This window comes from Pteropus medius, unplaced genomic scaffold (assembly GCF_902729225.1).
Source record: "Pteropus medius unplaced genomic scaffold, Ma_sr-lr_union100, whole genome shotgun sequence".
In the NCBI taxonomy this organism is placed as follows: domain Eukaryota; kingdom Metazoa; phylum Chordata; class Mammalia; order Chiroptera; family Pteropodidae; genus Pteropus; species Pteropus medius.
Window position 1 is genome coordinate 564,817 of NW_024346771.1, and position 19,717 is coordinate 584,533.

At 33.3% G+C, this 19,717-nt stretch overlaps 1 protein-coding gene across 6 annotated transcripts in view; it reads right to left on the reverse strand.

The window, feature by feature from the left end:
• ATR (ATR checkpoint kinase) overlaps positions 1 to 19,717 on the reverse strand; it is a 136,248-nt gene that overhangs the window by 75,006 nt on the left and 41,525 nt on the right. For all 6 annotated transcript variants that reach the window (XR_005655772.1, XM_039876468.1, XM_039876469.1 and 3 more), the window contains 6 exons: positions 18,887 to 19,072; positions 15,186 to 15,278; positions 13,564 to 13,694; positions 12,130 to 12,273; positions 6,774 to 6,867; positions 6,394 to 6,519 (listed from right to left, as the gene is read on the reverse strand). Coding sequence is in view for 5 of the 6 variants with exons in the window: in XM_039876468.1 (XP_039732402.1) it covers positions 6,394 to 6,519; positions 6,774 to 6,867; positions 12,130 to 12,273; positions 13,564 to 13,694; positions 15,186 to 15,278; positions 18,887 to 19,072 (774 nt within the window). In the remaining variant the exon portion in view is untranslated. The remainder of the gene's footprint in view (positions 1 to 6,393; positions 6,520 to 6,773; positions 6,868 to 12,129; positions 12,274 to 13,563; positions 13,695 to 15,185; positions 15,279 to 18,886; positions 19,073 to 19,717) is intronic.

Consider the following 19,717-nt stretch of genomic DNA (forward strand, 5'->3'; position numbering starts at 1 on the left):
TCAAAGTTTTCCTCTTATTGATTTATACATTTTTTATTATACATACTTCCAAATATATGCTCTCTCTCCATTACTATTGTAAATTGGATTTTCCGACAAGTCTTCTACCTGGTTATTGCTTTTTATATGATTATTGATTTTTGTATCCTCCTACCTTACAAGTTTGTTGTCTGACTTAGTTTTACTGATAATTCTCTACAGTTTTCCAAGTATATTAGTATATCATCTGCAAACAGATAGTTTTACATCTTTTGCAATCCTTATGTCTCTGATTGCTTTCTCATTTAAATTTATTGGCCGATACTTCTAACTGAATGTTAAATTGTACTAGAGTTAATGAGCAAGCTTGATTTTAGTGGGAACACACATTTCTCAACTAAGTATGTGTATGTGTATATATACATTTATAATATATTAGTAATGTCCATCAATTCCTACTTCCTTGAGTGTTATCTGAAATGAATGTTAGTTTGTCAAAAGATGTTCCAGCATTTACAGAATAATAGCATGATGCTTCTTCTTAGAGCTATTAACATAATTAATTATACTAATCGCCAAATATGAACCATTCTTGCAATCTTGGGATTACAATTGTTCTTTGTATATTATTTTCTTAATGTGAAATTGAATTGTTTGATAATATTTCATTTAAACTTTATGCTTTGATATGTGTCACTAATAATGACCTTTAATTTTATTTTATGCTATCTTTATGGTGTTTAGTGGATACTGCTATATATTGCTCCTTAAAAGTAATTGGAACTTTTCCTTCATTTTCTATGCTTTAGAACAATTTAAACAGCATTGAAACTACCTATTTTTGAAGATTTGGTAAAAACTCCTCTGTGAAACCATTGGGCCTGGTGCTTTTCTCTACTGGTAGTTCTTTTGTAATATTCTCTATTTCTGTACAGAAAGTAGTCTTTTAAGCTTTATGTTTCTACAGGAGTCAATTTTGATAAACTATATTTTCCAGGGAAAATATCCAGGTTTACAAATTTATTTGCAGAAAAAGGTACAAAGCAGTTGTGATTGTAAAAAATATTTGTTTCTGTTTTGTCATTTCCTATTTGCATATTTGTACTTTCTGCTTTTTTGCTTTTTTAGGTTAGAGATTTATCTAGTTTGGCAGTTTTCTTCAAAGAACCAGAATTTTTATTTCTTAATTTTGTTCTTTTTCTGTTTTCTACATCATTAATTTCTGCTTTTAGTTTTTATTTCTTCCTGTGTTGTCTTTTCTTAAATAAATAGCTTTACTGAAATATAACTCACATACTATAAGTTCACTTCTTTAAAGTATACAAATCAATGGTGCGTAGTATATTTGCAAGGTTTACTTTATTTACAAGTGCAACCATTACTTCTATTTAATCCCAAAATATTTTTATCACCCCAAAGAGAAACTGTACCCATTAGCAGTTTCCCCCTCTTTTCCTCTAACCTCCCAACCCTAGGCAATCATTAATCTATCTTCTGTCTCTATGGATTTGCTCATTTAGGAGCATAAACATTCATATGTATCTTCTTTGGAATTCTGTATCTTCTATTGTCTCTCTCTATGAATTATAGCTTTTAGAATTATAAACTGCCCCTTAGGTCATATTTAATGCTTTTGGTCTCAATTCTATTTTGTCTAGTGGCAGAATGAGAACTCCTGCTTATTATTTCAACTTGTTATAAATTTGCTCGTCCCTTTGTTTTTAGCCTTTCTACATCACTTTTTTTAGATGTGTATATAAAGTGGTTTCTTGGTAAGTCAATCTGTAAATTTTTTTTAGTCTTTCACATTTCTTAATATGATCGATATGTCTGGCCTCAATTCTGTCAAATTTTTAAAATTATAATACTGTTTTATATTATAATTACTGTTTTTCCCCCTATAGTCTGTTTCATTTGACTTAAAAATTTCTTTTGGCATAAAAGAAAGTTTGTTCTCTTGTTCTAGAGGTATCCTTTATACTAGTATCTTTTATAATGTCTCCAGTCCCTTTTTTCTTAACATTCTATAACTTGTTTGCCAGTTTTAAATGATATATTTTGAATCTCAGTTATTGCCCATGCAAGAACTACTAGCTTATTTTATTTATAGCTTATTCTGTCTCTACTTCCCCCATTTAAAAACTTGTGTTTCTAATTTATTAGAATATATACCATTTTACATACCATTCTGCTTTAGTCTCAGATCTACAGTTAAATATGTAAATAGTAACCATCAGTCCTTTTGCCAAATCTACCTAGTCACCTCTTGATTGAATGAAGCCATTCTCTAGTCTATCTCTTAAGAAGGACTCACTTGGAAGAGAGTATTTCTTCAATTCTTCTATGTTTAAAACTGTTTCTTATGTGTGATACTCAAAGGACAGCTTGACTCATTCTTAATCATACTTCATGCCCTTGACATATTTGAAAATGCTGCTCTCCTGTAGGCCTACTATGTATACTGCCATTGAGAATTCTGATACTAATGTACTTTCTTTGACCTCTGAAGTGATTTTTTAAAAAGTATTTTTGCCTGTAGATACTGGAGATTTATTTTTTAAGACTAAGGTATGTCTCAGAGTTGACTATCCCTCAGGTCACTTTTCACAGGTACACACTCCTAAAGTATCTTTTCTTCCAGAAAGTTTTCTTGGATTATAGTTTTAAATATTAATTTTGTTCTATCATTTTTTTCTTCAGATATTCTAATTATTTGTATGTGAAATCTTTGCCAATCTTCCATTTCAACCACTTTTTCTTTGATCCTTTTCACTCTTCTATCTCATTTTTGTTCTCGATTATTTTTCTTTCTTCAATGCTCCTTACTAAAATTTTACTCAAATATAATCTCCATAGCTCTTATAATTTAATCTCCATGTCTTCAATTTTTCCCTGAGTTCAATCACTTCTTGTTTCATATCTCCTTGTTTTTTAATCTATTTATCTTGCTTTTTTAACTTTCTCATTTAATTTTTTCCATATTTACAAATGGTTGCTTGAAATATCTAATTCAGATTGTAGTGCTAAGTCTAGTTTTCTTTTGCTTTATGGTTGGTTTTGGAGGAGGAATTATCATCAACAAAAGATCTGATTTTCATTTTTTTTGTCCTCCAATAAACTATATGTGTTTAGAACATACATTTTTTCTGCTTATATTGTAGAGCCTCCATAATAACTGTATGCAGTAACAGTAAGAATTTAGTAGTAACTTGCAAGATTCCTATTTCATAAGTACCCTCTTCTGTCAGCATAACAAAGTACAGTTTTTTTTCCCCCCCCCTAAGTATCATTTTTGGGGAAGAGGTACCAAGGAAAAGATTTGGTACATCTTTGATTTTAGACATTTCTTTTTATTTCTGCAGGACCCTTGAAATTCTCCCTCTTACTTTTTTTCTGTTTACAAGTAAGTCTCCAAAAAGTTTCCCCTCCCCATTCTTTTACTTCTCCCCAGATATAATGACTTTCAGAGACTGCAATCTTAGCATCTGCTCACTTTCAAATATGTTCCCTATAGCCAGTGCTCTGATGTACCATGTCCTGGACCTATTTTCAGTATTGATGCATTTAGAATGAGACCATCTCTTTCTGTTGGTGAATTTATCTTTGCTTCATCATCCTTAGTTCCTCCACTCTACTTTCTTCTTTTTCAGTCTCCTCGGAATCTAAATGATCTTAACACAAGCTTGTAACATGAACTTTCAGAGACAGCTCTGCTGGTTACCTGTAATTTAAAGTTCATAGTATTCTCAGTCTCGTAGCTATGTTGAAAGTATGAGTTGTATGTGGTTTTATTTCTCTCCTTGTTGCTCTTTACGATGTTTTGGAGGACATGTACAGACTCAGATTTAGGCATCCACCATTATCTAGGAAAATGTGGAGATCTCTAGCAGCTTTATTTACAATGGGCTCATTCTCGGATTTGTACTCATTAGCAAATATATCTTTTTATTAGAATTCTGCATTGTCATCAAAGTTTACTTTGGCCTCATTACAAATAAATCCTTCTGGAGTTCATCATAGAGATTCACTTCAACCTGAGTAGTATTAATTTTCAGAAACAGATTATAGGTTCCCTTAGTTTGATCTACAGTTTGATTTTTTTTTTTTTTGACATAGAAGTCAAAATTTTCTGCTGTCCACGGAGCTTAGCTATCTTTTATTTCTTCAGAAATGTACATTTCTACTTAAAAGGAAGGAGCAGAAGTTGCCATTTCTTTAATCCTCCAGGGTCTACACATCAGTATAAGATATTTGCAGCCATTCCATCAAAATAGGTAAATATCTAATGCTACAGCAGCCATCATAATTGTCATACCATCTTTTAGAATTTGCTTTGTTGCTACATTATACCCAAGTATTTGTTTAGCCAGTTCTACAACAACACTAAGTCTATTTTTAAATAAACACCTCCTTTCAACACACTCCTAAAGTCTCTTTTCTTCTGCCTGTGGCTAAGATCTGAACCTTTAAAAGAATGTCTTTGTACTTGTTTTCTCATAGACTCTCACAGCATCCTCTACAAAGGCTCTTCTATCTTTAATATCTCACGTCAGTTTCATGTTCTGGCATTGCTGTGGGTTGGACACAATACAACAGCTACTATCCACATGTGTCTATTTAAGTTAAGCAAATTAAATAAAATTAAAAATTCGGGTCCTCAATCATACATTTCAAGTACTCAAGATAGCCATATGTGGCTGGTGGCTACTGGACAGTGTAGATGTAGACATTTCCACCCAAACAGAAAATTCTTTCCACCCAAACAGAAAATTCTTTCAGATAGCGCTGTTCTAGAACTTAACTGAACTGTCTTCAACTTTGATGTTACTTTCTTGTCATAGTTGGAAAAGAACCCATTTCCATCTCTCTTTTTTCCTAGGTGTTTTGCCCCAGTACCTGCAGAGGTATAGGCGGGAAAACATGTGTCTCTGGATTCTTTCCCTTCTTTTCTTATCTCCCCTGACTCCTCCAAGCTCTCCTTATCTTTAGTTTTCTTCTTACCAACTTAAAGTAAATTTATCCATTTATAAATTGATGCTAAATTAAATTAACCCTCACTTTGAAAATATATCTTATAACAGTCTATGGCCATTATATCTTATTGAGATCATTTAATCTGACCTTTAAGACTTCTATAACTACATTTACCTTCTTACTCTGCCTGGTTAATCTATTAGCATTGGTGCTTTACATTAAATGAAGGAAGGCTTCCCGGGTAATTCTCAGATGTGATTTATCTTTTATAACATAGGTGGCAAAAGTGTGGCAGCTATGGCTCTTCCCTCTTAAGAGGATAAGAAATTTCCTTGAGCTCTGAGATTTAGTCATTTACATCTAGGAAGTGATGATCAATATGAAGTTTCGTTATGTTAGACCATGACCATGTCAGCTGCTTAGAAATAACCTAAACTCGAAAACCTCTATGCCAGGAGAGATCCTTTACTATTCATACATCCTTAAACTAAAAAGCTAAAAGCCCTTTAAGTTATGGGACCCAGGTAGAGGTTTGGAGCAAGGGGTAAGCACAGCGTAGTTTCAGTGTAATGCAGGGCAGAGAATGAGGCTATAACATTGGTAATGGAGATCCACAGTTAAGATTCTATAAATCTTATCCTGTACTTCAGGAAATTAAAGGCTCTTCACATGTGGTAGGACTATCTTCTCTACACTGGCTGCTCCCAACATTGGTTATACGCACTCAATGACCCAGAACCATATATTTGTTATCATCATTATATCTTTTGTCCTAAGTAAATGCTTCCTTCTATCATGAAAATAAACATAATACTACCTCATAAGTGTCTTGGATTCTCACATCTTAACATATGGGTTCTTGATACGCAAAAGTAAGTACCTCAGTTAAATTTTTTCCACTTTAAAGATTTATAGTGATCTGGTATTTTAAATACCAGTTCTCACCATCATAAAGGTTAGGGATAATCTACATTGAAATGACAAGGAAAAAAAATAAAGTTCACTGGCCCTAAGGAAAAGTAAACTTAAAATTTTAGTTTCATCAAAACCAATAAAGTTAAGTCAGTCAAAATGTAAAATAGCAAAATTACTCAAATTTTATATGACAGATATCCACAGGAAATTTTATGAGAAGACTCAAATAAACTGCTGCTGCATAGACACATCTTTCCTCAGGAAGATACAGGAACCTAAAATATAATCCTTCAAAGACAACAACAAAAAACTGCATATCACTGATATTCAGCCTCAAAGGGCATGTGATGATTACTGAATCTAAATCAGATCTGATAATCTGATAATCTAGGTAAAATAAAAATCACTTCTTTCATTGAACTTAGTGAATCTCAAGCAAATGTGCCAATCTGTCATCTTCTGTCATTTTTTCTTTAAACTTCCAAGTCTTCTTTCCTATAGCTTTTTAATTATATCTTAGTATACCTGATTTTTATACAAGGTTTCCTTCAAGCTTGTAAGAGCATGAATACGAACATCTACATTTTCATGCTGAATTGCTTTCATGGATAGCTGAAGAGTTGTCTGAAGATCGGTACTCTCAGAGGTTTCCTATACAAAGAGCACAGAGAGATATACTTTGTCAATTAATCATTTCAGGAAACGTTTTGGAAGGTCTGGAGTTCCTCTGGTTATCATTAAAGTAGTTAAAATATACCCCTATTAAAAGCTGTTATAAAAAATAATTTCCATCTCTTTGTATAGCATGTCATTTTTAGTAATTCTCAGGAAACGGAAATTCATTCTACGATCTTTAAATGATTTTATATCAGTGATCTCCTAAATCATAAATAAAAATTAAATACCTTTCTGTATTCCTGTAGAACTGCTTTTATCTTCTTTAATTCTGGATGATCAGGCAAAAAATATATTTCATGAAGAAAATCTTGTACAGCATACCTAATAGTTAGTTAAAAGAAAGAGAATTATTTGTAAAGAGTAGGAACGCTAAAAATATAGGAAGCAGAGGTTGAAACTAAGGCTAACTAATTCACATTTAAAAATGCTAGTTGATTACTGGCATGCAAAGTATTCTTCCTAACCATGTCTAGGATGCTCAGCTAATTAACAGTGGCAAACAACTGAACCTAAGAAAATCACCCTGTGGCAGTCTGTTACATTGGTGGCTGTGAATATTCTTTTTGATATACATACCTATGTATATCACTTACTCTTCAATTTAGGCTAGGTGTGTGACCTGCTTTAACAAACAGAATATGGCAGAAGAGATGCTTTGCCACTTTGGGGCCTAAATGTTAAAAAGTGGCAGTTTCTGGGTTTGTGCTCATGAGAATCCTGAGTCACAACGTAAGAAGTCTGGCCACCAACAGGAACAGGTGACGTGCATAGGCTACATTGAAAGAGAGGCTCTGAGACTATGGAAAAACACCAAAGAACGTTACCAACACCAGCCAAAAAATCAACTAGCTAAACCCAGCCCAGATTGCAAAATTATTAATAAAATGCTTATTGTTTTAAAACTATGTTTTGGAATGTTTTGTAAGACAGCAATCGATAGCCAATCTAACCCCAAAACACAAATTCTCATAAAAAATTTTAGAGAAAAATATTCAAATAATTCCTAGCGATGTAGAAATTTTTAATTTGCTTAAAATATAACATTCTAATCTTTTTGGGTCCAAATAAAGTATATCTAAATTCTAGTCTTCATTAACTCATGAAACAAACATGCACTAAGAAACCACTATGTGCTATTTTGTGCTAAACTGAGAACGTAACAATGAAGAAAGCTGAAATCCTTCACTCAGGGAGCTTAAGGTCTTCTATCTAGCACTGAGTGAAAGAGAATTTTTTAATGATGTGAAAAAGGTAGAGAAATGACTCATATAATGAACAGCGAAAATATCCTATGTGTATGACAGTCTAAAAAAGTACTTAGAAGTGACCAAGATCAGTGATTACACTGTTCTTTCTATCAGGTACAAATCACCAAAAATAAACTTTTAATTGAAAAAAAACAAAAAGCAAAAAAAAAACATTAGCCTTTTCTTCTGTACTTTCTCCTTGCCTGGGCACTGTAACTAATTAATGGGAATAGCAATAGCATATGAGTAAGTAAATAAATAAGTAGTACTTAAATCCTAACTTCAGAAATAAACGAACTGTGATATAAACAGTAAATGCAAAACTAAGATTTTTAAATGTACAGCAAGACATTCCTGAGTGAAAAATAGAAATGGAAAGGAATAACCTATGTTCTTGCAATAGCAATCTGGATTGGTTACAGGCTGGTGTCTATTTTGGAAAATCTTGGGAAAGAATTTTAATAAATAAAAGCTGGCCAAATTTTGGAAAGCCCTGAATGCCAAGATAAGCAATTTGGAATTTCTCAGTTAGGAAATTGACAACCACAGAATGTCTCTGTATGATGGAATGATACAGATAAAGAAACACATTTAAATATGAACAATAAGAAGAAATGTAATAAAAGCTTAAAGGAAGGGAGACTGGTTTGAAGGTTAATCTAATGGATAAATGTTTCAACTAAGGTAAGCTATAGAAAGCAGGTGAATATCTCTCCTAATTTTTCTCATGCTATTCAACTATCTGCTTTTAACTGTGAGAAGAAAGGTACATTTAGCCTCAACCTTTCTTTCAAAACTGATGAATTGAAAGGAAACATGGAGGAGTGAGAGACATCCCAAGATTTCTCCCCTTGAAACAACAATAAGCTGAACATCTAAAACTCAACAAAAAACACCCAAACTGCACACCAGCACGTCTGAGCGTGGGATCAGCGCATAAGAGCTACCACAGATCGGAACTCTGGGTGCCAGGTGGTGGACTGGAAGAAATAAAGAAACTGCCTCCCGCAGCTGCAGGAGCTCCTTACAGGTGGAGGGGAAGGGGTGGAGGAGCAGCGACTTCCCTGATCACCCTGCCTGGAAGTGCCAGGACTTTTCTACATAGCCGGCGCAAGGCTGTCATCAGGGCACAAAGCAGAGAAGCTGAGCAGGATAGCAGAGAAACAACTGCAACTGACATCACAGAAATACAAAGGATCATGCAAGAATACTAAGAAAAAGTATATAACACAAAATATAGTAACCTAGAAAAAATGGACCAGTACTTAGAAAACTACAACCTTCCTAAACTGAATCAAGATCTGGAAAATTTAAATAGACTGATCAGTAGTATGGAAATTGAAACAATCATCAAAAACCCACCAAAAATAAAAGTCCAGGACCAGGTGGCTTCCTCAGTGAATTCTACCAAACATTCAAAGAAGATTTAATACCTACTCTCCTCAAAATCTTCCAGAAAATCGAAGAGGAGGCAATACTTCCAAACTCATTCTCTGAAGCCAATATTACTCTGATACCAAAACCTGGTAAAGATAATACAAAAAAAGAAAACTAAAGACTAATATCTCTCATGAACACAGGTGCAAAAATCCTAAATAAGACACTAGCGAACCGAATACAGCAACATATTAAAAAGATTATACACCATGATCAAGTGGGCTTCATCCCAGGGGCACAGGGATGGTTCGACACATGCAAATCGATTAATGTGATGCACCATGTAAACAAATTAAAAAATAAGAATCATATGATTATATCAACAGATGCAGAAAAAGCCTTCGACAAGATACAGCATCCATTTATGATCAAAACACTTAATAAAATTGGTATAGAAGGAAAGCACCTTAACGTAATAAAGGTCATTTATGACAAACCATCATCCAACATTATACTTAATGGTAAAAAACTAAATACTTTCCCTCTAAGATCAGGAACAAGGCAAAGCTGTCCAATATCGCCACTGTTATTCAATATAACATTGGAGGTCCTAGCAAGGGCAATCAGGCAAGAGAGATATAAAAGACATCCAAATAGGAAATGAAGAAGTCAAACTTTCACTATTTGTGGATAACATGATTCTCTATATAGAAAACCCTAAAGACTTCACAAGAACACTATTTCAACAATAAGCAAATATAGTAAAGTCTCTGGATTTAAAATCAACATTCAAAAATCCACACCTTTCTTATATTCTAATAAGGAAGTGTCAGGGAAAAAAAGTGGAAAAAAATAATTCCTTTTCCAATTGCAACAAAAAGAATAAAATACCTAGGAATAAATTTAATAAAACATGTGAAAGACCTATATAATGAAAACTACAAGATCCTATTAAAAGAAATCAAAGAAGACACAAAGAAATGGAAAAGATATTCCTCGTTCTTGGACTGGAAGAATCAACATAGTTCAAATGACCTTATTATCTAAAGCATTATACAGATTTAATGCAATCCCCATCAAAATCCCATCAGCACTTTTTAAAGAAATAGAACACAAAATCATCAGATTTGTATGGAAGCACAAAAGATCCGAATTACCAAAGCCATCCTGAGAAAAAAGAACACAGCTGGAGGATTCACTCTGCCCAACTTCAAATTATATTACAAAGTGACAGTAATCAAAATGGCAAGGTATTGGCAGAAATATAGACACTTGGACCAGTGGAACAGAATCGAGAGTCCAACAGTAAACCCATATTTATATGGGCAAATAATTTTCAACAAAAAAGCCAGAAACATACACTGGAGAAAGGAATGCCTCTTCAATAAATGGTGCTGGGAAAACTGGAAAGCCACCTGTAAAAGAATGAAACTAGACTGTTGTCTATCACCAAACACCAAAATTAACTCAAACTGAATTAAGGACTTGAATATAAGACCCGAGACAATAAAATGCATGGAAAATACATAGGAACGAAACTCAAGGACCTTAGACTTCAAAAGGATTTTATGAATTTGACCTCAAAAGCAAGGGAAATAAAAGCTAAAATAAATGAATGGGACTATATCAAACTAAAAAGCTTCTGCTCAGTAAAAGAAACATCAACAAGGTAAAGAGACACCCATCTGAATGGGAAAATATATTTGCAAGCAACGCCTCTGATAAAGGCCTAAATCCAAAATATACAAAGAACTCATACAACCCAATAAAAATATAAAAAACAAATGATCCTATCAAATAATGGGCAGAGGACCTGAACAGACACTTCTCCCTAGAGGACATACAAATGGCCAACAAACATATGAAAAGATGCTCAACATCGCTAGCTATTAGGGAAATGCAAATCAAAACCACAATGAGATACCATCTCATACCAGTTAGAATAGCTATAATCAATAGGACAAGTAATAACAAATGTTGGAGAGGATACAGAGAAAAAGGAACCCTCATACACTGCTGGTGGGACTGCAAATTGGTACAGCTCTGGAAAACAGATCTACCATATGATCCAGCAATCCTTCTACTGGATATTTACCCCAAAGACTTGAAAACCCATATCCAAAAACATATTTTCACACCGATGTTCACAGCAGCATTATTCACAGTGGCAGGACATGGAAGCAACCAAAGTGTCCTACGATAGATGATTGGCTAAAGAAGCTGTGTTACATATATACAATGGAATATTACTCAGCCATAAAAAGAGATGAAATACTGCCATTTGCAACAACATGGATGGACCTCGAGATAATCATGCTAAGTGAAATAAGCCAGATTGAAAAATTTGAAAATCACATGATATCAGTTATATGACTGATATAAACCTAAAAGCAACAAATGAACTGGACAAATAAACAGAGACTTATGGACATGGACTATAGACTAGTGGTTACCAGAGGGTAGGAGGTGGAGGATGAAGGGGGAGGTAGACGGTATAAAGGGGGTCAAATATAGTGGGGTAGGAGGAGTGTGAAGTGGGTAAAGAGGATCAAATATATGGTAGTTAGCTGAAGCAAACCAGACTTTGGGTGGTAAATACACAATAGACTATACAGATGTCAAATTATAATGTACACCTGAAAATTATACAATTGTATTAACCAATGTTACCCCAATAAACTTAATAAAAATAAAAAAAAGTGGCGAAAATTATTTTTGAGTTACTACGTTATTAATTCATGAATTTAAAATATAATTATAATGGAAGCCATGTCACAATGAAATAGCTTCATTTGTATTGATTTAAGCAAGTCAATTATTTTTGTTTACTGATGGACACTAAATTAAAAAGAACACGAACAGTTCCACATTACCAACAGTAATCCTTCTTAATACCTTGAGACATAAAAATACAGTAATAAAAAGTCGCTATTTTTATTATCAATTTCAGTCACAATACCTGTTTTCAATTATGAGGTAGTGAAACATGGCCGCAGTTTCTTTAGGCTGGATGTGTATGAGAGGTAATAAAGCTACTATTACATGACTGAGAAGGGAGCCTAGACAAGCATGATCCAGGCAACGAACAAAGCAATCCCAAGCTCTATATGAAAAAACAAATAAAAGTTACGTCACATTATTTTTATTATTTGTAAAGATTCCTCTATAAATTATTAGCTAAACAAACAATGACACATACAATGATAAAATTATAAGGTAGCTGTAAAAATGTAATAAAGATCAGTTCTGTATACTCAAATAATTAATGTAATATATTAAGTCAAAAAAGCAAGGTGAAAACAATAGCTAATATGCTTAAGAATAGCTTAATATGCTACTTTTGGGGGCAGGGAGAAGATAAATAAAAATGTGAGTGTGTGTCCATTTTATACTCTTAGAGGGGAGTTATACAAAAGTTAATAAAAATAGATTCCTACACACTTCAAGAATAGAAGTTAATTCTCTAAGTATAACTTAAAAAATTTTGAATTTGAGACAATGTAAATGTTTTATATGATTTTAAAATTAAATAAAATAGAGGGGAAGAGCAAAAATTTTAAGTTCTTTCAATTTGTCTAAAAATTTTAAACAAATTGAAAGAACTGAACATAACAATATCAAGTTAATGGTACATGCACACAGAAAACAATTACTGCACATAACTTTTAAACATGGTATTCTGGCTGTACATCTCCAAAAGTTAGTCTAAAGATCAAAAAAGACCCTCCAACAAGCTTAACCTGTATTCAGTAGTCTTATTATTAGCAGTAATATTTAAATTAAATTAAATTAGCACTCAGCCAAATTCTACATGCCTAAATCTCAACGGCCTAAAAGAATATGGAGGTTTACGGGATAAATCTGTTTATAAGAAGAAATACTTAAGGGGCCAAACAACCAAATATGTGACATGTGTACCTTATTTGGATTCTGTTTCAAACAAACCAACATCTTTGGGGAAAACATCTTTGAGAAAATTGGGGAAATCTGAATATGGACTGAGTTTTAGATGATATTAAGGCATTCTTATTAATTAGCATAACTCATGATGGTTACCTCTGAGGTATTTGTATGTCAGATAAGGTGACACTTGGTTTTCTTTAAAACATTCCAACTAACAATAAAAAAGGTGGAGATGAACAGACTAAATGAGATTAGCAATGTTGGTAACTGCTGAGTTTTGAAATGGCTATGTAAGGGTTCACTCTATTATTGTATATCCCACAATATTCAAAGATTTCATAGGTAAAATATCTTTTAGGAAGTAAATACAATACAAATAGGTCTATGTTAATTATTTATGGTTTGAACCTAACTTTCCTGGAAGAGATAATAATGCAAATTAATGCTCCTGCGAAATGCAAAAATATCTAATGAATTCAGGCATTTTTACCTGCAACACAATTCAGGAAAATCATCCTTGAATCGAAGGCCAGTTCTCAATGTGGTCATCATCTTCACTCTCACAGAACTGACATGTTTGGGTCCCATCAGTTTCATCAAGGATATCAAACTGTTCAAGGCCTTAAAAGTAAGTAGGGCTTTAAAATAAAGCCTACAAGCAAGCTGAGAGGAGATAAGCCCTAAAGACAAAGTGCACCTCGCCCTAATCTTGAGTAGTATCTATTCTCTGACAACAGGAGGTAAAATAAATGTTGGTCAGTTCATTTTGTTCAACTTCTTACTGTAGTAATTATCAGTATGAAAAATACAAGTTCTGGTTTGTATTTTTTTTCCCCTTAGAAGTGATTTGTTATTTCAGTCCTGGTGGTGTTCTGGCCAGTGATTTTCAAATTTATTAAGAATATAATATCTATTGTTTAATTTTCTTCATAAGATGCATGTACTGCTATGTAGTACATGCATCTTACCAAAATAGTAATAAATTAAAGATATTCTGAATTTTGTAAAACAAACAACTGATGACATACCCAGAAAATAATACACACATTTTATTATATGTGGAACACAGAATCAAACTTGTAGCAACAGCTCCAAATTCTAATGAAAGGGTAAAGAAACTCTCTATTCAACCTTATGCCAGAACATGTAAACTCTTTGTGGTTTAAAACAAACTCTAGTTTTCTTAGATCTGAGGTCATTCTCTCACTTGGAATAACAATAAGAAAGATACCATGAGATGGACTAGAAGTTGTTTGGGGGATTAAATTTACCAGTAGATACCAAAAAAACAAGTACTGGTTTGTTGAAGTTGGTAGAATTTAAAATTATCATGTCTTTCTTGGCTCTTTATGGTTAATTAGAGAAGGGTAGTACTGATTGAAATAAAATGAAATAAAATTCCATTTGTGGATTTTTACTATAATTTTACTGACTGTGGAGGTGGAAAGCAAGTCAGTATTTAAAATTCTATCCTAATCTATGTACAAAAATTTCCAGTGGTGACCAATTGCTATAGCAGTCATAATGAAACTTCATTGTGCCAAGTATATTTAAACATAAACTGACAAATAACTGAAATTACTTTACTTACTATATGTAACCTAGCATTTTTGGTATTCAAAAACACCATGGGCCATGACCCACATTAGACCAATGTGGACCAATAAATTCAACTATGCAACTTTTGTTTGACCTATCAGGGACTGCTGGTCTCTTTTTCTCCCACTGAGCTACATGTTGTGATAATGTGAACCTGAAACTGTTAGGGTCATCACCTGGTACTTAAGCATAGAGCTAATACAGGGCAATCTGAGCTTAGAAATTGATTCTAAGAACACTATATCCAAAATCAAGTCATATTATCCTTGTATTATCCCTGTATTTTTAGTTGCAGAGCCAACAAATTCCTTTAAGCCAGTTTGGGTTGGGTTTTCTGTCCTTTATTTTAAAAAGAACTAGAAATGATATAATTCTTCTATTTAGACTCCCCAAAAGCTTATACAAGTTATTCAGTAATACAGAATGTTTGTAGATAGAAGCAGAAATCACATCTCCTGCATATTCTACATGAATTCTATTCCAGCACTTTGAAACTCAACTATCACTACTTACCATTTTCTTATCTTCAATGCCAACACTGGAGCTAAGTAACTGCATGTTAAAAAAGGCCAAAATGCCCAACAACTTGGGTTGTAAATAATCAGCCTAAAAAATAAAAGTTATTATGTCAATTTTATACAGATCAAATTTCATAAACCAACAATTTAAGTATTTAACTAACATCATTTCTATTCTACATAACTCTATTAGAATAACAGAAATAAACGCTTGGTGAATTAAGTTTCTCCAAATACATATATTTTCACATTTAGTATTTTAAAAAACTGGTAAAATTGACTATGACAAAATATGATTAAATAGTACTGTATAATAAGAAAATCATGAGCTATTGAATTATGGAATGACCTAGATGGGATCCTCAGGCTCTGACTCATGTCAGGATCCGGAGTGGAAAGGATATTTATTCTCTTAAGGAGAAGAAGAATACAAAAAGGCAAGTGACTGTCATTCTAGAGCATGTAGAGCTAAGCTGTGGGGGAAAAAAGTTCTTGATTAAAGAAAAGGTATCCTGCCAGAACAATGGTCTGACATAGGGGTCAATATCCCCTGAGGTATAGAGGTTAAGGAATGAAAGGCTATGGACATCAACAGTTACAGACTAGGTATTACTGACCATGGAACTTTGTGTTAATTATTTCTTGAAAGAGGGTCCTAGAGGAGAGGATATGAGCTTTAAGTCAGCCAGACCTGGGTTTGGAACCCAATTTTGACACTTCCTAGTGTGTAATTTTGAATAATTACTTAACTTCTCTGAGTCTATAAAATGGGAACAATGAAAGCACTCGTTACATAGAGTTGTTGTAAAGGTTAAATACGAAAACACGCATCAAGCACTTAGAATATAGTTAAGTGTTAAAATAAATTTAAGTTGTTTAATATACAAACTGGGAATACGAGTAATCCACAAAGAATAATATTCCTCTCTTTCAAAATCTTTATATACAGCCAGGAAAAAGTAAAAGACAAAGCACTGGAGAGGGGTAGCAATTAAAGTATTTTCCAACTCTGGAAGAAATTTGCATTGCTTGATGTTAAGGTACCTGATTTTATTATCTCCAGGTTATATACACTGCCGGGGGAGGAATGAGGTAGAAGGGTGTGTACTAGCACACAGCGGAGAAGAAGTTAGGTGTCTAATATGTCTCTCCAGATTAGATGTTGGGATAAACTTTTCTCTTGTCAAGCATACTGAATCATGTGTTTTTCAAGCCTAAAATTACATTTAATATGCGAACTTCTGATTTGGATTAAGACTCAATATTAGGCTTAATAATCTATAACCAACTAATTGCATGATTCCATCCCGTGCTTCTTAAATGAAAAGCAGATATAGATGACACTCACTTATTCTACATCAACATTCTAATATTAAAGCTCTTGGATTTAGACAAATAGTTCATTAATCTGCCACTCACCAAATACTTATTATCTATGCCTGGAATACTGTGCCAGGTACAGGTATACAAGATAAGCAGCCATTTTCCCCCTACTAGTTTACATGGGAGACTAATATGAGTGGAGGATGTTAAATAAGTAAATAAGTTTGTGATAAGTGCTATAAGGAAATAAACATGATCACATGATAGAAAAGAACTGAGATGAGGAAGTTTAGAGAGGGTGATCAGGAACCTCTGAGATCTAAAGAATGAGAAAAATCCAGGAGATTATTTGAAGTATTATTATTCCATTAGACTATCTAGTGTAAAGTCTCTGAAGCAGGAGAAAGCTTGACATGTTTAAGAAACAAATAAAACAATGCTAAAACATAAGGAGAAAGGAAGAAAAGAGTTGTACAACATGAGGGTAGAAAGATATGCAGATCACATATAACCTTACAGATTTTAAGAGCAATGAAAAGTGTATAGAATAAATTCCAGTAGGGAAATAATATGAGTATAAGTTGTGAGAAAAGCACTTTGAATGCTGTGTAAATAACTGAGTAAAGATACAGGGAGGGAAGAGTAAAGGAAGAAACATTTAGGAGGTTTCTGCAGATGTTCTAGAGAAAGATGGTCACTTGTATAAGAGTAGTGGCAGCAGAGATGGTAAATAAATTTTGGAGATAGATTTGATAGGACTTACTGATACTTAGTTATAAAGAATGGAGGGCTCATGAATTCCTCCCAAGTTTTGATTTGAACAACTAGGTAGATAATGGTACCATTTCCTGAGGAAATACTAGGAGATAAACAGGTCAGGGAGGTAAAATAAAAATTTCTAATGAAGATGTTATGTATGGACTTGTTTAAGATGCTTATAAAACAGGCAAATAGAAAAAGGTGGATAGTCTCTATTTGCCATCCTCTTTTACCTTCAGATCCATTTTCTGCCCTTTTCTGCCCTACTCTGTGCCTGGAGGCTTATGAGATTTCATCACTCAAGATCCCTTACCCTCTGGCTTCCCATTAAATTCAGTCAACAGGAAGCACCAATGGAGGAACACAGGGCAGTATGAAAGAGCATGGTATTTAAATTTCCTGCTCCCTCTGGGCTTTGAGGTGGTTTCGGCAGTGGCCACATCCCTCTAAGGGGAGCATATGTTTTCTGCTTTTCCTATTCCTAGGGGTCCTTAACATTCCCTGCCCGTTCTCTTAACCTTGCCCATAACAATGAAAATGGCCCCTTTATTAAATTTTTGGTTAAAAATTTTTGTGTGTGAAATTTGTTTCTTGCTAGAACCTAACTTGCATGAATCCATAAGTCCAAAGCACAGGAGAAGTTTGGACTGGAATTTCAACTATAAAATCATCAAAATATGTCATGTTAAAGCAAAGGACAAAATAAGACCAGATTCTTTCTCAATTAGAGAGAGAATGTCAACAGAAAAAGACCCAATTACATAAGTCCTGAATCAATCTAACATTTAGGGGATAAAGTAGAAAGAAAGAGCCAATACAGACTAAAAATGAGTGGACAGTGAAGCAAAAGGGAAATCGAGAAAATGTGGTGTCACAGATGCTACATAGGCCAGTTGTATTGAATGCTACTGAAAGGTTGAATAAGATAGAAAAAGAGAAGTGATTTAACAGCAGGAAGACTAATTTTGACTTTGACAAGAATTTCAGTAGAATAGTGAGAACAGAGTTGGGATAGAATGAGCTAAAGAATGAATGGGAAATGAGAAAGCAGACATAGAAATCTCTCAAGGTATTTTGCTGATAGTCCTTTAAATCTCTTGAAGGAATGAGAACAGTCAAGAGGAAAAAATAGTAATAAGCCTGAGGAATTACATATTTTTTTCAGATGACAAAATAAAATAGTAAAGTGATTTCAATTACAAATTTAAGATAGGAAAAGATAAAAAGGGACAGTATATCTTCTAATTTCTCTGAAATCCAACAATGGATTTAAATATAGTTAGAACTGATAAGGTTAGTATATTGTGCTAGAGAAGGGGTAGTTGCAGGGGAGCTACAAATGTATTCCAATCTATTGTTCAAAAGTAGTGAAGAAAAATAAGCGCTTTTACTCAGCGAAAAAGTAAAATTTAAAATCATTTAAAAACATATTTTCAACATTAATTTGTTATTAATGCCCTGCTATGACATTGCAATTTAAATCATCAATGTTTTCAAAATAAAAATCCCAATTTAAAATTTAAACTAATCTCTAGCATTTAAAAAATGTACAAACACTTGTTTCTCCAATTTCATAATGAGAGGGAAAAAATCCACATAAAACATATTCCTTACCATTAGTTCAGGTGATATGATATCTCTTGGGCCCTGATATGGATCATCACTAGATGCAAATGAGGCAAGTATTGACAAACCATTGAAAACCTGTTGATAGTGTTCTCCAATACGTAGCAATAACTCATTATGCAATCCTTGGAAATCTTGTCTCAACAGGCTCCCCAGTTCAATTTCTGTTTCATTCTAATCCAAAGACATATTTTTTAAAAATTAAAGTTTTTTTATTCATACTAACATCCTGGAAATAAATATATTGATTTTAACACATTATTAGTAAATCTGGAGCTCTAGATCAGGTGACGAGATTTACTAATAATATTTTTAAAAGGCACTGGAAAATGATTCTAATCTTGATCTCTCCTGATAGGTCTCCCATGGGCTATAGGTAATAAAGAGAAATGATCAGATCTTATGTTGAAATAAAAATTTTTTAAAAAGTCTTAGTTTTCTATAAGGTCTTAAAATACATCAACTCATTATTCATATATACATAAACCCTGAGAAGAAATATAGTACAATGACTTTGGAGCACAATCTTTTTAGTCAGATTGCTAAAATTTAAATTCCAGCTTTGTCACTTATTAGTTGTGCCGCGACTTGAACAACTTATCTAATATTACCCCACTGCGCCTTAGTTTTCTCAACTATAAAATGGAAAAATAATAGTATCTTTATCTCATTGGGTAACTGTGATTGAGATGATCCATATTAATTGTTTAGCAAAATTTCTGACATGTAGTAAGCATTCTATAAATTATCATTCCACTTCTATAATACAGATTTTCTCAAAATGAATAAATATACTCAATATTCAATAACTCTCATACA